The sequence below is a fragment of the Palaemon carinicauda genome, chromosome 1, assembly GCF_036898095.1.
Source record: "Palaemon carinicauda isolate YSFRI2023 chromosome 1, ASM3689809v2, whole genome shotgun sequence".
In the NCBI taxonomy this organism is placed as follows: Eukaryota; Metazoa; Arthropoda; class Malacostraca; order Decapoda; family Palaemonidae; genus Palaemon; species Palaemon carinicauda.
Genome location: NC_090725.1, coordinates 277,977,542 through 278,001,852, shown reverse-complemented (window position 1 = coordinate 278,001,852; position 24,311 = coordinate 277,977,542). Strand labels below are relative to the sequence as shown.

The 24,311-nt window shown below is 43.2% G+C and overlaps 1 protein-coding gene across 3 annotated transcripts in view; it reads left to right on the top strand.

Annotated features, from left to right (window-relative positions):
• The window catches only part of LOC137657030 (protein NATD1-like), a 67,920-nt gene that overhangs the window by 37,479 nt on the left and 6,130 nt on the right, over positions 1–24,311 (top strand). For 2 of the 3 annotated variants that reach the window (XM_068391399.1, XM_068391404.1), the window contains exon 3: positions 13,471–13,598. In XM_068391399.1, coding sequence (XP_068247500.1) covers positions 13,471–13,590 — 120 coding nt within the window. In that variant the 3' untranslated portion in view covers positions 13,591–13,598. Of the gene's footprint in view, positions 1–13,470; positions 13,601–24,311 lie in introns of those variants that run through there. The other variant, XM_068391391.1, reaches the window with a different exon arrangement.

Here is a 24,311-nt window from a genome sequence, read left to right as displayed (position 1 = left end):
TCTTTTTACAGATGGTGCATTGTCTGACGCCGGCCTGTGCAGCTGTTCTGCACCAGCCTTGTGGCCACTCCGTCTGCCGATCTCACGCCCCTTGTGGGGTTCAACTGGAAGACGTTGTGGTATGGCACCCGGATAACTGTGTGATTTGCTTCGACCTCATCACTACCCTTGGATCTGACTCGGTGAGTCCCGTTGGCTATATTGCCTTCTTATTTTATTTACTATTAGTAAGATATCTATGGTCTTGAAGGACCATTGGGAGTCTCCCTTTTATAATTCCCCCTATTATTTCAGGCATCCCCGGAGCAAAAGTCTGCGGCTCGGGCCACACTGAAGGTGTGGATTGGTGGGTTTGCCCGGAATGTAAAGTCTAAGCGGCCGTACGTTCTATCTGAGGACTACTGCACCATGGTTTACCCCAACGCCAAGTCTTCAGCTGCTGTGGCTAGGCATGTGGCAGCTCCCATCATTGCCCACATTGATGCCACTATAACGGGTCTCATCGACCCAGAGCAAGATCCATCGGACGCCCCCGGAGGTCTGGAGGACAATGTTGCCTCCATGAACCTGGACGTCGAACCAATGTTGCTAGACGAGCCGGATACAGGTAGGGTGGTAAGTGAGGCAGGTGTGTCCGGCGCTGAGATTCCTATCCTCAGCCCCGCTCTTTCTTCTTCTTCTGATCGCTCTTCCTTTCTTGGATTTTCTGGGGACCGTGATTCGTCTCAACGTTCATACCCGGTTCCCCCTAAGGATAAGTCTACTTCAAGGACCTTACCCAAAGCTCGCAAGCCTCACAAGACTTCTCATGGCTCTAAACATGATACGAACCCGTCTTCAAAGACCTCTGGTTCCTCCTCTAAGTCTCACGACCCGGGAGTTCCTTCCGCCCCTCCTGCTGCTAGCCCGGTCCTTTCCGAATCAGCTATGCTTCGCATCGTGTCGGAGATGCAGGCAAAGTTGGTTTCGGAGATGCAGTCGAGGATGGACACGATGTTCTCTAACTTCGGTCAGAGAATTGGGGCTTTAGAGCAAGGAGCTCCGGAGAGAGTCCAAAGCTCTCTCATACCGGATACCTCTAAGCTCCCGCCGTTTGCCAAGAACAACCCCTGGCGGATGGCTCTTCATTCCCCGTTCTCAGACGGAATGTTGACTCTGGAGGGCCTTGGCACTCGTCCTCTAGAGGACTTTGAATTCTTTCCTCCGGGTCTGGCATTTCCATTTCATGGTTATGCCAGACTTACCGAGGAAGCTTTAGTCCGATTAGACAAGGTCCCCAAAGAGACGGTCATCTTCCCGAAGGAGCAAGCCCAATCTGTTTGGGCCAGATTTTTGAATGACATCGGCTGCACTAACACCATGCTGACGCCTCATAAAAGCTCCTTTACGATGTTCTTAATGGACAAGACCACCTTGACTCCATGCGTCAATAAGGTGGCAGAGCTTGCCTTTCAATATGCTCTGGAGGAGAAGCCCTTGCCTCCCATCCGAGAGGTGGATCCAATCTCCCTCCTTCTTCCCTCAGGTATTAAGTGTTGGGACAACGTCCATACCACCTTTACCTCCGGCAAGCTTGCAGCAGACTGTGCCTCAGTCTTGTTTAGTGAGAAGCTTCCCCGTCTCCTGGAATCTCTCATTAAACAGGAATATGATTCCCGCCTACGTGTGGGCCGTACTCTAAACCTGGCCACATCCACGGAGTCGATAGCCTTGACTTACGATACGGAGAGTATTTTTAAGTCTCTCAACAAGGCTACGTTACAGTCGTTATATTATGACTTGTATGACTTCGCTACTGCTAAACGCAGATGTCGCAAGCATGTTCTAGCTGAGGCGACGATTAGGCATGAACCTAATAAACTCATCCGGTCCTCCTGTTGGGGTTCAAATCTCTTCCCCGAGGATCTCGTAGAGGAAGTCTTGGCGGAGGCCACTAGGGTTAATCAGAGCCTTAAAGCCCGTTGGGGTTTGACCCCTAAACGCAAGTATGACCCCGCAAATTATCAAGCCCGGGGTAGGAAGAAGCTTAGACCATATACCTCCACCCAGTTCAGGCAACAACAGAGTGCTTCATCCAACTTCCGGCTGCCTCTTCCTCCATCTTCTGTTGCCCCTGCACAGCCTTCCACCTCTCGGGCTCCTTCGGATGACTATGTCACCGTTCTGCTACCTAAGAGCCAGCTTTCTGGTGCCTCCGCCACTTCCCCTGCCTTTAACCAGTCCTACGAGGCTCATAGCTCTTCCCAGAGTTATGGTAGAGGTAGAGGCTACCACCGTGGCTCTAACCAGAACAAAGGCAGGGGAAGAGCCTTTCGCAGAGGAAAGAACTTCCGAGGCGGACGTGGAGGCAACTCCTCAAATCAATACTGAGGTGCAGCAGGTAGGGGAGAGGCTCTATGCCTTCCGCAACAAATGGAGGTTCAGTCCCTGGGCGTTCAGTATCATCTCCAAGGGACTAGGGTGGAGTTGGATTCAAGGACCTCCTCCTCCGAACAAATTTCGTCAACATTCCACTCCGGACCTGGTCGAATTTGTCCAGGATCTTTTACAAAAGAATGCCATACAAGAAACGAAACATCTGAAGTTTCAAGGTCGGCTGTTCAGTGTCCCGAAGAAGGATTCAGACAAGAGAAGAGTGATTCTAGATCTATCCCTTCTCAACTTGTCCATTCAATGCGACAAGTTTCGAATGCTTACCGTCTCGCAGGTGCGGACCTTACTTCCCCGTGGGGCCGTCACCACCTCTATCGATCTTACAGACGCCTACTATCACGTCCCAATAGCGAGACACTTCCGTCCGTACCTAGGCTTTCGCTTAGGGGACAAAAGTTACTCCTTCAAGGTGATGCCTTTCGGGCTCAACATTGCCCCAAGGATCTTCACAAAGCTAGCAGAAGTCGCTGTTCAGGAACTCAGGAATCAAGGGATTCAAGTAGTAGCCTATCTGGACGACTGGCTCATTTGGTCAGACACCTCCCAAAATTGCCTAAAAGCCACTCACAAAGTCATCCATTATCTTCAATCTCTAGGCTTCCAGATCAACTTCAAGAAGTCCCGTCTTCTTCCAAAATCGAAGTTCCAATGGCTCGGCCTGCAATGGGATCTTATATCTCATACTCTGTGTCTTCCCAGACCCAAGAGGTTAGAGATTGCAAGGAACACCAAACGCTTTCTCAAAGACAAAGTAAGTTCCAGACGGCTTCAAGAGAAGATTCTGGGGTCCCTTCAGTTTGCCTCAGTGACGGATCTTCTTCTGAAGGCAAAATTGAAAGATATCAATCGTGTCTGGCGTTCGAGGGCGAACCGGAAGCTCCGGGACAGGAAAGTCCGCCTTCCTCCCATTCTACGGGAAAGACTTCTTCCTTGGACAAGAGCAAACAGTCTGTCAAAGTCAGTTCCCCTTCGATTTCCGCCCCCGGAATTAATCATTCACACAGACGCATCCCTATCAGGTTGGGGCGGCTATTCTCAGCTCAAGAAAGTTCAAGGTCTTTGGACTCCCTTGTTCCGCCATTTTCACATCAATGTGCTAGAGGCCATGGCAGTTCTTCTAACCCTGAAACGTCTCGCTCTTCCCAAGAAACAACACCTTCGTCTGGTCCTCGACAGCGAAGTGGTGGTCCGCTGCCTCAACAGAGGCGGGTCAAAGTCAGGGCCTCTGAACCATGTTCTAGTAGCCATATTCTCCTTAGCAGCCTCGAACCGTTGGCATCTTTCAGCTGTCCACCTGGCGGGAGTCCGGAATGTAGTGGCGGACGGCCTGTCCCGGACCTCCCCTCTAGAATCGGAATGGTCACTCGATCTAAAGTCATTTCGGTGGATTCTCTCTCAGGTTCCCGGTCTCCAAGTGGACCTCTTCGCCACGGAATCCAACCACAAATTGAGAGTATATGTGGCTCCCAATCTAGACCCTCAGGCTTACGCCACAGACGCCATGTCACAGAATTGGGACAACTGGGAAAAGATTTATCTCTTTCCCCCGGTGAATCTTTTGCTGAAAGTTCTAGACAAACTGAGATCCTTCAAGGGACAAGTAGCCTTGGTCGCACCCAACTGGCCCAAGAGCAACTGGTATCCTCTCCTGCGGGAGTTGAGATTATACCCTCACCCGATACCCAATCCGGTTCTGTCTCAGATAGTACAAACACGCGTTGTGTACGCTTTCTCAAACATTCAGAGCGCCCTAACTTTATGGACTTTATGAAGTTTGCGGCTATGCATGGTGCCAATATTGATCCTCAAAACACCTTGTTCCTAGAATCGGATAAACGGGATTCCACCATCCGTCAGTATGACTCTGCAGTTAAAAAGTTGGCAAAATTTTTAATAGACTTAGACGTGAACTGTATGAACTTGAACCTTACAGTCACTTTCTTTAGATCTTTATTAGAATCAGGTCTGGCAGCCAATACTATCACCACTATTAAATCGGCTCTGAAAAAGATCTTCCTAGTGGGTTTTAACATAGACTTAACCGACTCTTTGTTAGCTTCAATTCCGAAAGCTTGTGCCAGACTGAAACCGGTTACTCGTCCTACCCCGGTGACCTGGTTCCTTAATGACGTACTCAAATTGGCTTCTGATACCATTAACAGTTCTTGTGGTTACATGCCCCTTCTCAGGAAAACACTTTTTCTAGTGAGCTTGGCTTCCGGGGCAAGAATTTCTGAATTGGCAGCCTTGTCGAGAGACCCGGGTCATATTGACTTTCTGCCTTCAGGAGAGGTCCTTCTTTCTCCTAACAAATTCTTTTTGGCTAAGAATGAAGACCCTCAAAACAGATGGACCTCCTGGAAAATTGTTCCCCTCACGCAAGATCCGTCGCTGTGCCCTGTCACTACTCTTAGGTCTTATCTATCCCGGACCTCCTCTAACTCCTCGGGGCCTCTATTCGTTAGAGAACAAGGCGGTACCATTACTATTAAAGGGATCAGGCAACAAATTTTGTATTTTATTAAACAAGCTAACCCTGACTCTTTTCCTCTTGCACATGATATCAGGGCGGTTGCCACCTCGGTGAACTTCTTTTACCACATGAATTTTACAGACCTTTCCAGGTATACAGGGTGGAAATCACCGTCAGTGTTCAAGAAACACTACCTTAAACATTTGGAAGCCCTAAAATTTTCTACAGTAGCCGCAGGGAGCGTAGTTACTCACGAGTAACTCAGGTTAATGCCTTGACTCTTTATCTCTCCCTCTTACCTGCCTCATTTATACCCTATTGTATTCGTTGGTCTCGCACCTGAATACTGTTATTATATTTGTAAATTTTATGCTCCTGAGTATCTGTATATATTATCACTCACGGCATTATTATACCTACCTTATTGGATTTATGTTCATATTTAAGATACCCTTATAATTGTTTTTTGGTACTCATCTCTGATTAAAGCATCCTGTATTTCTCTTACGCTTATGTTTTTTCCTTTATTTTGCAAGTTTGGTGACATTTTTCTCTTGTATAGATTCACTGGGCGGCACAGGTTCGAGCCCAGAAAAGGGATTTTGACGTAGGAAAAATCTATTTCTGGGCGAAGGACCTGTGCCGCCCAGTGAACCCTCCCAGCTCCTCTCCCTTGGAGTCCCCAAACTTTGGGTGCTAAGGAGTTGGGTTCTGAGCGGATGCATTGTAGTAGTACCGAGTGAGGTTGAACGGCTCTCCTCTATTGGGGTTCTCTGTCGTGGATTAATCTAAATAGTGCGGGACCTCTGGAATATACGCCCAATTTTATACCGACACCAATAGGTGAGCGAGCTAGTTAACCTAGCACTCCTTTACATTTTTTCTCTGGTATATTTAGCAGTAAATTACCTAAGAATAAGTGCTAAATGGAGCTTATTCACTGGGCGGCACAGGTCCTTCGCCCAGAAATAGATTTTTCCTACGTCAAAATCCCTTTTCTAAGCTATCCAGTAAAGTTCCTATGTTAGGCTTCCTTAAGCTAACGCTTTCAGCAAAGTAAGTTTGTACACTATGGTAAAAATGGGTACAGTTAGAATTTAAAGAAGGCAGACACTCAAGGGAAATCTTTCATCGTGTGTCTCTAGTGTTCCATGACAAAACAGACAAGGTGTTGCTCTTCTTACTACATCTATGAAATGGGCGGAGTATTCTCCTTAATAATGAATCAAAGATAGGAAATGGCTGTCTTTGTTAGCAAAAACATACAAAAAGTTACAAATTGAGTTCCCATTTTTCAATTTTATATTATCATTTGAAGTCTCAAACTATCCACTGCAAATATAAAATGCGCGCACACACACACATACACACACACACACACACACACATATATATATATATATATATATATATATATATATATATATATATATATATATATATATATATATATATATATATATATATATATATATATATATATATATATATATATATATATAAATATATATACCCCTTTTTCAATATTTAAGTTAGCCGGTGATTATATAGCTGCAACTCTGTTGCCCGACAGACAACTCTACGGTAAAAACTCGCCAGCGATCGCTACACAGGTTGCGGGTGTGCCCAACAGCGCCATCTGTCGTCCAGATACCCAGTACTCAATGTAAACAAAGACTCAATTTTCTCTCTGTCGAGCTATCGACAAGACGTACTTACTCGCTGTTGCTAAACTGGAGTTTTTTCACAACTAATTGGTGAAGTACTTTATTCTAGTTTTGAGCTTTCGCTATGCAGGTGTTTTATCTTCATCTTAAATCTTGAACTCGTTTTGGATAGATTTAATTATGGTGACAAAGAGAGTATGGACTTTCTTTCACTTTTAAATGGCCGACCCTTCCCTTAGACAGAAGTGTGTTTAGGCTTTTAGTAATTATATCACGTTATAGATTTTCCTCTATATATTTTATATCTCTCCGCCTTTATTAGGCCTCTTCGATTAACTTTCCATTTATTATAAACATATAAAAATAATTTTAATGTTTTGTTTATATAGACCTTTCCTGAGAGTAGGCGGTCCTAACTTGGAAACCGAAATTAATCAACGTTGAGCCCTTTATATCGTAATTAGCTTTTAAAGAGCTAAGGATTTAAAACTTTTTAAATGTAATATTTTATGAAAAAATTTCTTTGATAGTCTTCGTACTGTTTTCAAAGATGAACTAACGTTTAGTTTATTTATGCTACGCAGTTGTTGACGTTCAGGACGTTCAACATGCGCTCTATCGTTACGATAGAGAGAGAGTGTATCACGGTTTCACTTTGCAGTAAGAGTAAATCGATTCTGACGTTTTGTTCATTCTTTCTTAGCTTAAATGTTTTAAATTCTATTTTAAAGGAACTTTTTAATTGAAAAACCTTTCAGTTTTTTCCTTTAGTCAAATAACATGTTTTTTTGACGAAATATAATTGGGCTCTTCTCTTAGGTGCGAAATCAAGAGAGAAAGAGAGAGAGAGATAGAGACGGAGGGAGAGAGAGGAGAGAAAACGTTCCGTTCAAGCGGGTAACGTTGTTCTCGAGTTACTCTCGTCCCTAGTCGCTGTACGGGGAGGAAGGATAAAACGTTTTAGTTTTTTATTCTCGTCCCCAGGCTATGTGCGGTGAGAGATTGAAAACGTAGTTATATGAACTAGTGTTTAGTCTCTTTCCCAGCCACTGATTTTTTTATCTTAAAATATGTTTTCTGTTTTTTGCTGGTATTAATGAGCTTGCATTATACGACTGATTTCGCAATTACTACCTTTTAATGAAGGGTAGAATTGCGTGTTTCAGGTAGAAATCAGTAAAAGTTTCGATTTCAGTGAAATAAGTGCAAAACAGAAAATCGAAGTGATAAAGTGATATGCGCAAAGTGTTACTGTGTTGCATCCGAGGGTTCGTCTGTTCGTGCCTGTCGTTCACCTAGTCCGGGACCTCTTACATGCTCCCAAGCCCAGGGGAGAAGTAATGTCAAACGACTTATGGGTTCGAGAGGCCTTGACCAACGAACAGACGTTTTCCCTCTATGGTATCGGGTGTATCTTACCAAGATCTCCCCTACCATAAGACGAGAGAGACGTTGTTTCTCCTCGTCATCCGAAGGCTTTTCGCATAAGAAACCTGTCACAAGGTTTCGAAGCCCTTAAGCGAAAGTCAGTCCTTTCAGGACAGGTCCAGCGTCCTGGTTACAACCATTAGGACAGCTCTGACCCTATGCAGTCATCGGATAACTGCTCGCCGCCTAACAAAAGCGTAACACAGACTCCGAGAGTCTTTTTTTTGTAGGCAAAGTGTTGCGGTCACAGACGTTACCCTCGTCTCTTACCACAACCATTTCCGTTGATCCTTAATGGGTTGTATGGCAAGACATGCAGTATATGCTTGCCTCCCTTATGGAAGACTATTCTGCCGATTAGTCCGTTGAGTCTAGCCGTTTATCTCATCGATATCCTGGCTTTCAGCCAACCTAACGTTCCTTTGTGCTTACTGTTGACGTTGGCGTAGCTTAGTCACGTCAGTCAGGTTGTTTAGAACCACACTCGATGCGGTCTCGTGTGGTTTTTCAGCCGCATTTGGACGTTAGGCCACTTGCTGATGCTCCTGTTGACGTTCACTAACAATCGGAGTTGACTTGTTTTGACGCTGTGCGTCAACCTCCGCATTCTAGAGTTGTTTTGACTGCTCAGTCTAGGCAGTCAAAGCAGTCTCGAGTGGACGCTGTGCGTCCTCACGCACCTGTTGTGGTTGACAGTTCAGTTGTTGACAGTTCACAGACTGTCAAGCAGTTACATGACGTTGCGTTCTGGTCCGCTACTAATGCACCAGTGAGTGTGGACTCTGCTTGTAAAGCATTGCCACCACGGTAGGTCTCTCCCTTGCGTGAGACTCAGCTTTTATCGGACAAGGTTCCTGTAGATGAGGAAGTTGCTGTTCTCCCTCCTACTGATATTCCCTTGAGGACTCTGTCAGATGGAGAGGAGCCTAAAGCTGCTTAGCCTCCTATGGACTTTAATTAAATCATGATGATTTTTTTAAGGATCTTTGTCCGGATCTTTTTGTAACTGCTGCTCCTCGTTCGCCTAAACGTCAGAGCTTACACTAGGCCTAGCTACTTCGAAGCCGTTGTTTTTAAGCTAGTGCTCTCTCGCTCTCCTAGAGAGCTTTACGTTGGCTAGGCGACTGGTTTTTCACCAGGAGGAGTTTGGGGGATACAGCCTTTGCTTTCCCTTCTTTTAAACTGGTTTATAGAGCGAGAGTCTGATATGACACGAGAGAAGTTCTCGGCTTGGGAGTTCATGCCTCTGCCCAGATAGACTTCTCAATTCTCGTAGACTCTCCCTGGCGCCTGGCCAGGAGACGCTCCAAGTTGTTTACAGGTCAACTTCACAGCTGTTTTCGAGCCTTTGAAGTTTTGCTGTACAATTATGTCACGCATAACAAGGCTTTCAGGGATGGTAAACGGTACCGCCTCAGTCGCTAACCCCGTCTGTTGCCACACCTGCTCCCGTAGACCCTAAATGGGCTTTGCTGCAAGACATGCAGTCCAAGCTTGCGTCCTTGATAGAGGACTTTAATGCGGAGAAGGTTGCTACCGAACCTTCTGGCCAACAACCTTCCAACCGGTCGGTTGTGCGCCCTGTTGACGCTGAGGTAACCTACTCGCGTCTGCCAGTTGAGGTGGTTCCTCCACCGATGCGACCCAGTGTGGGTTGCCAGCCGCACGTTGACGTTAAGCGACGCTCGGAGGTGGTTGTTGACGTTCAGGACGTTCAACAACCAGCAGAGGTGACTTGTTTTGACGCAGTGCGTCAACCTCAGCAACCCGGTAGGGTGTTGACTGCACAACCCAGACGGTCTAGACAGTCTCGGGTTGACGCTGTGCTTCCTCGCGCACCCATGGTTGTTGACAGTTCACAGACTGTGCAGCAGTTCCATGATATTGCGTCCGGCTCCGTCACGCATCCACCAGTGCGACCGGACTCAGCGAGCCAGACGTTGCCCACTCCGTTGCCGTTTCCTCATCAGTTTTCGGATGAGGAACCCTCTGATGAGGACGTTGCTGAACAACAAGACGATCAGCCCCCAGATTAGATCAAGCCCTGCTATCCATCCAGAAGATGCTGAAGAAGGAACGCTGCTCAGTCAGGCTGTGGATGAGTCTGGTAGGGACGCTGTCATCCGTGGAACAATTTGTGTCACTAGGAAGACTACACCTCCGTCCTCTTCAATACCATCTAGCTTTTCACTGGAAAAAGGACAAGACGCTAGAAGCGTTCTCGATCCCGGTTTCCGAAAAGATAAAGTCTTGTCTGACTTGGTGGAAGGAGAATATCAACCTAAGAGAGGGTCTTCCCCTGGCTGTTCAGACTCCCAACCACGTTCTCTTCTCGGACGCATCGGACGTGGGCTGGGGCGCGACACTAGACGGTCGGGAATGCTCAGGACTGTGGAACTCGAGTCAGAGGAGCATGCATATCAACTGCAAGGAGCTGTTGGCAGTATATCTAGCCTTGAAAAGCTTCAAGTCTCTCCTTCGAGGCAAAGTGGTGGAAGTTAACTCGGACATCACCACGGCCTTGGCGTACATCTCCAAACAAGGAGGTACCCACTCACTGACGTTGTACGAGATCACAAGGGACCTGCTCATCTGGTCAAAAGGTCAAGACATCTCCCTAGTAACGAGGTTCATCCAAGGCGACTTGAACGTCATAGCAGATGGTCTCAGTCGGAAAGGGCAAGTAATTCCAACCGAATGGACCCTCCACAAGGATGTGTGCAAGAGACTTTGGGCCACTTGGGGTAAAACCATCCATAGATCTCTTTGCAACCTCGCTGACCAAGAGGCTTCCAATCTATTGCTCTCCAGTCCCGGACCCAGCAGCAATACATATAGATGCTTTCCTCCTAGATTGGTCACATCTGGATCTCTACGCATTCCCACCGTTCAAGATTGTCAACAAGGTACTGCAGAAGTTCGCCTCTCACGAAGGGACAAGGTTGACGTTAGTTGCTTCCCTCTGGCCCGCGAGAGAATGGTTCACCGAGATACTTCGATGGTTAGTAGACGTTCCCAGTAGTCTTCCTCTAAGGGTAGACCTTCTACGTCAGCCACACGTAAAGAAGGTACTCCAAAGCCTCCACGCTCTTCGTCTGACTGCCTTCAGACTATCGAAAGACTCTCGAGAGCTAGAGGCTTTTCGAAGGAAGCAGCCAGTGCGATTGCTAGAGCAAGGAGAGCTTCTTCCATTAGAGTCTACCAATCGAAGTGGGAAGTCTTCCGAGACTGGTGCAAGTCAGTTTCTGTATCCTCGACCAGTACCTCTGTAGCTCAAATAGCTGTTTTTCTCTTATACCTGAGAAAAGGACGATCCCTTTCAGCTCCCACTATCAAGGGCTACAGAAGCATGTTGGCATTGGTCTTCCGGCATAGAGGCTTAGATCTTTCCAAACATAAAGATCTGCAAGACCTCCTTAAGTCTTTTGAGACCACCAAGGAGCGTCGTTTGGCTACCCCTGGATGGAATTTAGACGTGGTACTAAGATTCTTCATATCAGACAGGTTGGAGCCGTTACAATCAGCCTCCCTGAAAGATCTCACTCTTAAGATTCTTTTCCTGGTATGCTTAGCCTCGGCTAAAAGAGTCAGTGAGATTCATGCCTTCAGCAAGAACATAGGATTTTCGTCAGAAAAAGCCACTTGTTCGCTACAACTTGGTTTTCTAGCCAAAAATGAGCTGCCTTCTCGGCCTTGGCCTAAATCTTTCGATATCCCCAGCTTATCGGAGATCGTAGGCAATGAACTAGAAAGAGTCTTATGCCCTGTTAGAGCTCTTAAGTTCTATTTAAAGCGTACTAAACCTTTACAAGGCCAATCTGAAGCTTTATGGTGTTCAGCTAAGAAACCATCCTTGCCTTTGTCTAAGAATGCTTGGTCAGACTTTATCAGATTGTTAATACGAGAAGTTCATTCACATCTGAGTGAGGAAGACCGAACTTTGCTTAAGGTGAAGACGCACGAAGTTAGAGCTGTAACAACTTCCGTGGCCTTTAAGCAAAATATATCTCTGCAAAGTATAATGGACGCAACCTATTGGAGAAGCAAGTCAGTGTTCGCGTCATTTTATTTGAAAGATGTCCAGTCTCTTTACAAGAACTGCTACACACTGGGACCATTCGTAGCAGCGAGTGCAGTAGTGGGTGAGGGCTCAACCACTACAATTCCCTAATTCCATACCCTTTTAATCTTTCTCTTGAAATGTTTTTATTGTTGTTTTTTGGGTTGTCCGGAAGGCTAAGAAGCCTTTCGCATCCTGGTTGATTTGGCGGGTGGTCAAAGTCATTTCTTGAGAGCGCCTAGATTAGGGGTTTTGATGAGGTCCTGTTCTATGGGTTGCAACCCTTGATACTTCAGATCCTAGGGGTCGATCAGCTTCCTAAGAGGATCGCGAGGCTCCGTAAGGAAGACGTACTTAAAAGGCAGAGAAATTGTTCAAGTCGACTTCCTTACCAGGTACCTATTTATTTTGTTTTTGTTATTTTGATAACTTCTAAAATGAAATAAAAACTCTTAGCTCATAAAAGTGTAAACATATATTGCTGGTCTCTACCCACCCCCCTGGGTGTGAATCAGCTATATAATCACCGGCTAAGTTAAATATTGAAAAATGTTATTTTGATAATAAAATAAATTTTTGAATATACTTACCCGGTGATTATAAATTAAAGGACCCTCCCTTCCTCCCCAATAGAGACGCAGTGGGACGAGGAGAAAATTGAGTCTTTGTTTACATTGAGTACTGGGTATCTGGACGACAGATGGCGCTGTTGGGCACGCCCGCAACCTGTGTAGCGATCGCTGGCGAGTTTTTACCGTAGAGTTGTCTGTCGGGCAACAGAGTTGCAGCTATATAATCACCGGGTAAGTATATTCAAAAATTTATTTTATTATCAAAATAACATTTCCTCTTCTTGGGGGTTCTCTATGCTTGTGATGAGCTTTGAGCAGTCTTGCCCTCCCCTGGACCTCAGGCCCCGAAGTGTGATGTGACCCTTGTCCTCAAGGATCTTATGCATACTGTACCCTTATATGAACCTTTGAGAAGGTCGCCAGGTAGAGATCTAACTCTCAAGACTTTCTGCTAGCCTAGACATCAGCAAAGAAAGTAGGCAAATTACTTGGTTTTTCTTTGTATAAACTGATGCTGAAGATTGGTGGAGGTCTCTTGTAAGTTTTGTACCAGAGTTTATGGCCAAAACTCTGAACCCTTTAATTCATAACCCGAAGTTCGAGACTTTATCCATCACCCTCTAAATGAAGCGTTGGGTGGTAATCAAGATGGAATGTTTTTGTGCCCATGAGGGATATGCATTGCTATCTGAATAGGATTTGACATCGCATGCATGTATAAGAATATTGGTCCTATTAAAGGACTCAGGTTGTATAATTAGGACAAATACAAATTACTCCTAAACATTTTTCATTAGTCATTACTGTGTAGTAACCTAATAATTCTAATTTTTGCAGACTGTGATGGATCACTTTGCAACTCAGAACAAGCAAATGAAATTGACATGCTGGTACCTCAAGAAATATTATAATGAGAACCAAATCCAACTTTATGCCGGCAGAGTGATTGGTGATTAGTTTTTAATGTGAGTATAGTAAGTTTTACTGATTTATCTGTCAAAATGCAAGTTTTGTCAGAGATTGATTAGTACTTATGAAAAAATAGTCATGAATATTTTTTATAAATAGGAGATTTAATAACAAAATTATTAAGAAATTTCCAATGAATACAGTAATATGCATGTTTTCATCGACAAAATTTTATTCACTATTCATTTTGACATACAGCCATCTGATTGGATGTTAGCTAGAAATATATTATGAAATGGTTGTACAGTAGTATAGAAAAGACAGCAAGAGGTGTAAAAGGAGATATGAAAGTTTTATACTGTATTATAGAATAAACAATGAGAAATATAACAGGAAGCAACATGCATTTTTTATTTTTTTATTACTCTGGTTTTTGTATTACTGTAAGTGTTTTCAAAAGTGGTATCCTTATGGATTTTTTACTCTGACGACAGGAATTATAAACTCTACATCTTGGCTTTTATGATGTTTTTATAACATATTTACTGGTAGATGCTTGTACCAACAAAATTGGATTATAAATATTGTTTTAGTCTAGGTTCATGTTTTTACATTAGCAGAATATCTCAATAATAACTTTTTAAAATGACATGTCAAAGTAATTATTTTTAAAGGGTTATTGGGTAAGTGCTTATTAGTTTTCTTTATTTGTGGTAACCTTTTTATATAAGTAAACTTTTATGGTAATCCTTAGTCCTGAAATTAAGTTTATCAATTTTGATTGACCTTTAAAGGTCAAATGTCAAGTTAACAGATTTTTGGCATTATTAATCGTAAATGGTTTGCTACGTGTTAATTATAGGCATAAAGGCTATTTCAATCAGATCATGAAATCAAAGATCTTAATTCACAGGGCTGACCTGAAAAGTTTGTTCTTATAGGATTATAATTTATAATTGCAACTTACAATTTAGATTTTTTATGAACTATTGTTAATGGAGAAGCTGAGAAACCTGAAGATTATAGAAAAATATGGTTGGGATGTGTTCCAATATTTGCTAATTTTGTATGCATAGTCAGACCTTGTTCTCTGATTTGTCATTCACAAATTTGATTACTGTATTCATGGGAAGGGCCTGGCATTATATAAAGTGATATTTGAGTATTAGTTCAAAGTAATATAGCACTAAATACAGAACACGCCTTGATAGAAAAGTTATTCTGTTGTCGTATTTGGTTTTATGTAATTCAATACTTTTACGTATATCTCTAAGGTACATTTGCATGTTCATAATTGTGAATGCTCCTTATGTGAAAACACAAAGTAGCATTGAATTATCCAATACCAAATTCAGCATTGAGTACGGTACTCAGTAACTTTATAGGGGGTAGTAAGCTGAGAAAGATATTTTTATACGAGTAAATTGTCAAGTACTTTTGTAATAATGGCTGTTTGTCTTTTTGGTTTTGTGTTAAATAAGTACAAATGCTGGCCTGTATATGGTGTTATATAATTACCGGGTATGAATATGGTTACTTTTGCATTTTCTTTCAAGACTGAAAGGTATTTTAGATAAGAAATCTGTGGGTCTTGGAATGTCATCAAGGGTGCATCCATTATTCATGGTTTTTTTTCTCATTCGCTGGTATGTCTTTCCTAACTTCCAATAGAGAGTGGTAAGGTCTGACTGTATTGTTTAGTCTATATTTGGGTGCTGGTTCATGAGTAGGGTCTTTAATATACCACATGAATAGCCAATGGCAAAGACTACAATTATTGATACCATCAGGCAGTAGGGATGTACAAATGTAGAAAGAGAAGTAAAATGTTTTTGACGTTGATCTAACCCAATAGAAAATTAGACTAAATTTATTTGTTCTTATGAGAATGCAAATCATCGTTCTTTAATACGAGTATGATTTTTGGCTTAGCTGAAAATGGCCGTTCACCTTTTAATGAGGCAACCGCAGTTAAGGTGGGTGAAGCTTACTCTCGTAAGCCCCAACCACCCAACTGTTAGCTCTGCACTCTCTTTTGATTTTGGCCTCAAGCTTACAGATGTACTCTTGCTACCTCTAATTTATGGCTGTTTTAATTTTTTGTCTCTTAGAAATATTGATAAATGTGCAGACCGTCATGTTTGAGGGATAGATTATAGGAAAGAAAACAAGGATATGCTGTCATTTTCCAGGTAAACTAAATTTGTAGCAGTTTTCTATGCAAACATTACTTGTTCCACATCATCCTTGTTCCTTCAGGTTTGGAGGAATTACTGTTACCATCATTCCATTGCTTATATGGCTCTATTTCAATGATGACATGAACCTAAGGAATTTGGCATTCTTTGGACATCGCTAGTGCTCTGTTGGTGGTTGGAGGCTTTGCTGTCAGCGAGTGTTTGCTGGGAGGAGCGCCGCCCTTCCTCTGCCTGTTCAGTGTCTTGCCAACCCCTTGGAAGGTGCAAAAGGGTGTAATACCTGGTATTATTGTCTCAGCTACTTTGAAGAGTCCTCTGTGGCCTCTTCCCTATTGGAGCCTCGTCATTGGCTTGCACAACCCTGTATAAAGTGAACTTCAGGTTTCTCCTTCTCCACTGTCTCATCTTCATCAGATTTTTCAGATGCTGCTACTTCTGGAAGAAGAACAAGTAGGAGATATCATTGAATAAGTTGAGGAAGACCAATGGAAAGGAGTCATGCATACATAGAGTCTGAGTTATCTCTCCCTGCATGTGCGTAGGAGAGACGGTCCAGTGCTGAGAACCATCCCAGTCGATGGAGGTGTCTCATTACAAGGTACATGTGTAATGCTCTTGTTAACTGTGCTTGGTCCCATACCGAACTGAGCCAGCGCCCGCCCATTGTCGGTCGGGAGGAAAGTCGCAGCCTTTCTTTCCCAATCTTGGATGATTGACCAATCTCTTATGGGAGAGGGAGAGAGAGAGCAGCGGTGCATGCTGATACTATCCCACACTGGAAAGAAGTATTGGCATGTGTTACAATTACTTACGCTCCTGCTATCTGTGTTCAGTCTCGTACTGAATCGAGTTCCATTGGCTGAACCTGAGCAGTGTCAAAGTCAAGGAAGATCGATCAGGCAGAGTCTGATGAGACTCCAACCAATGTCTCCTTACACATGTGAGGGAGAGACAGTGAGTAACGAGAACGTAACCATCCTGGTGGTGTGATCCAAAATAACTTATCCCAAAAAAGCTAGGGCCAAAAGAGCTAGTAAAGTTGAAATAGTGCAACAAAATGGCTAGTTTCATTATAGCTAGTGCCAAAATCACTAGCAAGACAAAATAGCTAGTAGTACATTGTCGCTGATCCTAAATGAGCTGTTAGCCAATATAGCTACTTTCAAGAAACATATATTGTGGTTCGGGGGATGATTAGTAGAATGAAATATACTTTGCTATTAGCCATTATATTTAGTTTCTTCAGTAGAGCAGACTTTTTAACAATAGGTATATAAATGATAGTTTTAATTCAAATAATTTATTAGAGATGGAGTAGAAAACACTTATCAATTATAAAAGGTTACTAGAAAACATTTGAAAAGAATAAAAAAATATTTAAACCTTCAATATGATATAGCCGATTCATCACAAAATATTGATATTTCGTTACACGAGTGCTTGTTGAACAAGTTTTTGAATTTATCGTTAATTTCCTAAGTCTTTCTTTTGATAGGTACTTGTTGTCCACTGATATATGCATTTAGATTGCTTTTCTGAATAGCCTCCTCTTATTGAAATCCTCGAATAAAGCGCCATATGGTTGGATGAGAAGTGTCATGCATTCCATAAATAGCACAATGCCATCCCTCTAGATTGTTATTGTTATGTCATTTCCTGTTCTTTGCCAAATGTTCCACAATTTGATGGGAAATATGGGTGTTCTTCTTCCTCATTTATGTTGTCTACCAATGTATGTGTATTCATAGTAGCCATATATTATTTGCATTTCTTCATCCAGTTGTAAATGTTCGAGGTCTTCATTTATCTCCTCATATGTATGTCACTTGACTAGGGTTAAGAAATGCCAAAGCTGCTATCATTTTGCATTAAAGAAGGCAGTTGGCATCAGATACACTACTATTTGTCAATCCAGTGTTTTGTATCTTTCCATATTAACAGTGACAAATGAATCATAAAATACTTTCATAAAAGCATTAATACCAAACTTTTCAAAATCTAATGTTAAAATTTTCAGACTCAAAATGTGGACACTTGTCTTTCAGAGGCTTAAATGCCTTTTCCTATGGCATCGGGCTTTTATCCAGCATTACCATATCAGCACAGGCAAAAAGGAGGTCTTTCCTAACAATATGGTTTTCATATAATTGATCTAACAATTTAGGTACAACTTTGAATGTGCCATCACACATCCAGACTTCCGAATTGGAAAGTTGATCACTTAACAGTTCACTGGCAAATATGGTTATTCGCTTTAAATCACTAGTTATATCACTCAATAACTAGTGTTCTGTATTTCCATTTATGGCAATGGTTTTAAATTCTTTAAGGATTAATTAGTCAATTGACGTAAGTTCAGGAAGGTAGCCTTCATTAAGTACATTTTTGGAGTGCCTTTTTTCTTAGGGACGCATGGCATTGCTTTGACATCCAACTCTTGCATTACCCTTTCAATAATTCTTCTTGGTGATACACTATAATTTGATGCTTTTTCCATTTATTTGGCTTAAAATTATTTTTTTATTCGATGTTACAACACAATTCTTCATTGCACACCTCCACTACATGTTTCTTGATATTAGCTATATTGGCTATATATTGGCACTAGCTATTATGAAACTAGCCATTTTGTTGCACTAGCTCTTTTAAGACTAGCTGGAATGTCACAGACTCCTATCCTGAAATTGTGTCTTGCTATTTCTATGTGATTGCACATTGCGCTCTATTGCCTTGTGATCAGTCACTTGATGTTCCCAAACTCTCAAGTGTGAGAGGATCAGATCATCTATTTTATCCCAGCACTTATAGTCCATGCACCATGATATTCCCATGTACTTTCCTATCTTTGATATCTTCCTACGTGCCAAGATCATCTTGATCCCTGAGATTGTAGATGGGATATTTCCTCAGTCAGAGCTTCTGCAATTGATTGCTTTAAGCAGTTTCACCTTCACTGGAAGCTCAGACTACTGGAGTACGATATCACTAGAGTTCTCAGGTCTTATGGGTGTCCCATATGAGCTCTTGAGTTGGGCATTAGACAGGGATCAAACCCTTGAAATGGTCTTCCTGCTAGCCATAGCCTTAGTAAAGCGAGTAGGCGAGCTTTGTGGTGTTTCATATGTCACAAGTCATTCTGAAGCGGAGAAGATCTACTTCACCTTTATTCTGGAGTTCATGACCAAGGGCCTGAACACAGGTGTCCACAACCCCAGATTCTAGTCCTCCATCCCCTCTCCAGAACACGTGACTATCTTTTATCTGGATGACTTGCTTCTCTGTCCTTTAAATATTAAGAATCATTGCTGCGGTATGGTTCGACGATCTTGATGCAAATTTTGATGGATAGCTGGAGAGATGTGATTGAGATATCTAGAAGATTTAAAAAGAATGAAAAGTCAAAGATTAAGATATTTTGAACTTGTTACAAGGAGTGAGGAACAGTTAGTCAGAAAAACAGTAAATTTGGAAGTGGCAGGATAAAGACCTTTGGGGAGGCTCAAGAATCTTGGATAAAGGTGACAGATAAAGACAGAATATAAGGTAGAAAAGAATGAAGAGAACTTATTTCATATCTAGCCCCATAAAGGGAACTGCTAATATAAAAGCATTATTTGTTCTGACATGAAAACAAACATTGTACGCAGTAGGGAACGCAATTGCCTGTCAGCAGTTCTTTCCACGTGGATAAACTACATGCCAAGTGGTTCCTATGTGTGATCAGAAATGGGAACACTTAAAATTCAAGTACTGTACCTTTTAGCTCTCTTCTGAGCACCAAGATGGTCTGTCATGTATTCGCAGTTGAGAACAAGTTTTATCATCTAGTGATTTGTATTGTACCAACCATGGGTCACACGATCGTATAGTTCATTTTGTGTATATATTATGCTTGTATCTTCGCTCTCCCCTTGCACTAAAAAGAGCCTGAATAAACATGTCTGTGTTTCTCATCGGTAACGGTGTCAATTTTAAACATGAAAATTCTTGTTGCCTTGAGCTTTTGTATCTAAAGGAGAGTGTTCTATAATAAACTCACTCAGTTGCTTTTCATACTGTCTTTGAGCCACAACCTTCTCATGGCTCGTCACCATTGGTGACCCCGGAGTGACATGCCCTCCCCCCCCCCCCCCCTGCCTCTCACCGTTACCATGACGCCGTCAAAGCATACCTTCTGCAGCAGTACTCGCCGTCAAAAGCCGCCCGTATAGCAAAGCTTTTTCAGCTCTCTCAACAACCGTTGAGGGACCAAAGGGCTTCGCTCACCCTTGGGAAATTGACCAGTATCACTCGCCTGCAACCTACCGCAGACGGCTCTCCTCGTGAGGTGAACCTACTTCATGCCCTTTGGGTAAGCCGTTTACCCGAACCTGTACGCGCTGCCATACCCGATGTCGATAGTTTACCCATAAAGGACTTGATGACCAAAGCCGACGCCCTTATGGACACCCACTTCATGACCTTCAAAACCTCCATCAACGCCTCCACTCCTGATGAAGAGGACACCTATTCAACTTCAACCGAAGCTGACGTGAATGCCGTAGGACACACACGCCTATGAATGTGAATGCCGTAGGACACGCCTATGAATGCCGTAGGACACACACGCCTATGAATGCCGTAGAACACACACGCCCATGAATGCTGTAGGACACACTCGCCTACCCCATGACGAGCCGGAGCGGCAACAAAGCCAACCATCATCCACCACTCGCTCGCGCCCCAACCAACAACTTCTACAGCCACTCACTGCCACTAATCGGTGCAGTTTTTGTTACTACCACTCCAGATTCAGGGCGCCCTATTTAACATGTACAGTATGACACTTTTAGGGGGGGAGCCATGTACCAACCGTATGTCACACGATCGTACATAGTTCATTTTGTGTATATATTATGCTTGTATCTTCTCTCTCCCCTCGCACTAAAAAGAGCCTGAATAAACATGTGTGTGTTTCTCATCGGTAATGGTGTCAATTTAAACATGAAAATTCTTGTTGCTTTGAGCTTTTGTATATAAAGGAGAGTATTCTATAATAAACTCACTCAGTTGCTTTTTATACTGTCTTTGAGTCACAACCTTCTCTCGGCCCGTCACAGTATTCATATGCTTTAAGAGCGCTGCCAAATGCTACACTCACCTGCATGCTCCTTCTGTTTCATTGGGCATAAGATAGACAAGTTCTATCTCTGATCTGGAACATGATTGCTTTTGACTGGGTCTTATCATCAGCCACTTTTGTGTACATCCCTTTTGTTATTGGCCTAGGGAATTGCATTCTAAGAGAAAGAAAAACGGATTTTGAGCGAAGCGAAAAATCTAGTTTTGGGTGAGATAGCCATGACGTCCTGATGGAAGGTTCCTTTAGTAGCTTCCTGAGGGTATATATGTCTACAGTGGATATTCCCAGAGAATTAAACCAAAGGTTTTCATAGAATTCTAACTTCTGGCACGAGTACCCTAAAGGTTTCCCTTTAGGATATCATATATCAACAGGGGACGTATGCTTTGACACGCCACATGGCTATCTGCACCCCACATAGCGTTTACGCTTCGAGGGGGGAAAGGTGGCGAGATAACTGAGGAGCCGTTCCAAAGTTATCCTCCTACGTTACTGTTACGGTACCTCGCGACGTAAACAAACGGCAGCCATAGCTGTCAGCCATATTGTGTGACGTCACGTCCGTCCTCATTCCTTTCTTTGTTGCGATCTACAACGATTTTTGTCGCCATGTTGCAACCTTCGGCCTCACCTTCTTCTGGAAAGTTGAGTACCATGTTCTTGTATTGTTTAAATAAGCTCTGGCCGTAAAGTAATGATTTTTTATCCTTAAATCTTGTGTTTTGTGGCGGAGCTGTGCCTTGACCGGAGGTGTCATGTTACGACGCCGCTGTTCGCTTCGCATGCTTTAGCTAGTTAGCCAGAACAGCCCTCCCGGTCTCATAACTAATTTAATATTATTAGTTATTTAGTCTTCATTGCTAGGAATGAGTTATATTATGCCGATAGTATTCTTCGGCGAACTCAGTTTGCCGACCCCCATGCTAGCCTACTAGCCTATCCCTAGGCCCGATGCCTAGTGTTCATGTTTACTTCCTGCATGATATAATAAGTGTTCCTAGTGTTTAGTTTTAAATGAAATAGGCATTTTTACATACAAGATTCAGTGTTGCACATGTATTTTCGCCTTCTAGGGACCGTACAAGGGATCGGGCGTGGTCCTTCAATAGACACACTCCCCTAACCCAACGTTGGGGCCCTTGTATGCTTCCTTATCTCCCCTATTACCTCCGGGTAACCTCTGGGTAGAAAATTTCTTCAGCAAGCACCAGACTGTCTCTGGATTTGAACACCAAGTCAGTCCAATTGCCAGGAAGGGATACATAGAAGAGGGAAAGATGACACTGAGGTGGTCAACTATTGACAGTTGGGTTCCTTGAATGTGTTTTCATCTCTACATTAACTATTCGGATAGAGTCTAGACTTACCTTCTGAGTGCCATCTCTGTACATGTGACAGGTGGAATGATCCTGGATTATATCAGCTATTTGAGAGTTGTAACAGGGATGGAGTATACGAGTTCATTCTCCTCTCGGCTGAATCGATACTTTGAGGACATGTTCAATTAGTACTTTAGCTCCATACTCAGCCTCCAGAAAGGAAGACTTCATGCTCTTAGTGACTTGAAGAACTTGTAGCGCATGCAGGCATTGAGTTGTTCCTCAGTACCTCTTGTTCTTCAGGAGTACAGTACATGTGTATGTCCACCTAAGCATTAAGTTTGAGCCAGCTGGAATACCTCTGTAGCATTTGCAGAATTAATTGAGACTTGCCATCGATTTTCTAGGATTGAAGATGTTTGATCACTCTCCCAAATAAAGGACGAATACCTGGGTATGGTGTTCATTTGGGAATTTTCTTGTGTATAGTACTCATATTGGCAAACTCAGAGGAATCATATTGGTCCCTGATCAGTTGGAACCTTTGAAATGGTCATGGTAGCAAGGAAGAGATATAGAGAAGAGTTAAGTCTGCTCTCTCTTCTCCCTTCTCTTCCTTCTCCTCCTTCCCTAACTATCCCTTCTTCAACTACTTTTCAGAAGTAAGAAATGCAGTAGTAATAATTGCCTAGCATTCCTCTCGCAAAAGCTCACAAGGACTTTTAGTGTGCACTTTCCTCTTTTGGGAGAGTGATAGATATCACTCTCTGACTTATGACAGGCTTTAGAAGCTGCTATCACTCTTTCAGTGTATATCAGTTCTCATGCTTCAATTGGTACCTACAGAGTTAGTTGAACGATCCTGAGCCTAATTTAATGGTCTTCTGCTTTGATGCAGGTGAAAGGTCCGGGCATATGTTCAACAATTACTCTGAGCCAGGTGAAGGCAAGACTTTTTACACACCTTCCATGTCCTTGCTGGAAATAGGAGGAGGGTCTTTGCCTTAGGAAGCAACTCTTGCTGAGCAATTCCTTCAGGTCCCATTAAGCATAGTGAGCCTTGATTGACAGCACCGATCACCGGGACTCCAAGTTAGGGAAGGGCAAGGTATACACTGCCCTAGAAGCTGCCCTCTTCCACCTCCATGAGGGACTGACAGACCTCACCCAGTGACTGTTGCCTAGGACTCAGCCAATCATTGAGTCTGGAGTGGCAGATCTGACATGTATACCAGCAGCCAGTAATGATCTTTCCAGGAATCCAGTGCTCGCTTTGACCAAGAAGAGTGAAACATTACTTACACCTTTATGGTCTCTTCTGTGGGACACTCGGGGGGTGGCTCCCAGTTGAATTGTCCCATTTTGCTGACTCTCAAATAGGTAATCAAGAGACTACTGTACATTGGGGGTCACAGAGAATGGCTCTCCCCAGCCGGATATTTTTCAGCAGATCACAGAGTCACAGACTCCTCTCCTCTATCTGCTGAAGAAGCTCCTTGGTAGAGTTTGGATCCATCCACATCAGGGGAGCAGTCCATGCTTGAAGGAAGTTTCAGGCATTCTTAGCTACCCTTGAACTTGGTCCTGAGGTCAGTTGGTCCTCTTCTCCAGAGCTTATGCACGTATCTCCTGCTACCTGAGGAAATCATTGGGTCTACCCCTTAAAACTGTTTTTCTTCTCTGCTGCAGTAAGATAGGAGTTGTGCAGGCTCTCTCATTATGTCAGCTATGGAGGGAAGGGTTGGGGTTTCTGATCCTTCCTAGTTAGGAGACATTACAAAGACCCAGTTTCTGTGTGAGCCTATCTCTCCTTTAGACATTTGACTCCAATGCTTGAGGTCCTCATATAATTGTCACATCCTCTTTAGCATTAGGACTTCATAAAGGAAGTCCTCAGTCAGTTCCTTCAAGCTCTACAAGTCTTCTGACAAGGAAGGCACCCAGGGTCAATGGAGGCCTCTGCCATCTCAAGGAAAAACTCACGTTTAGCCCAGTCAGTATCTGCCTATATACTCTCAACAGAAGATGCATCTTGAGAGTTTCAGACCATCTTTTCCTCATTATTTATAGAGCATTGCTCAGACCCCTTAATCCCCTTTCTTAGGTCTTGTGGTGGTAGCTCAATAGTTG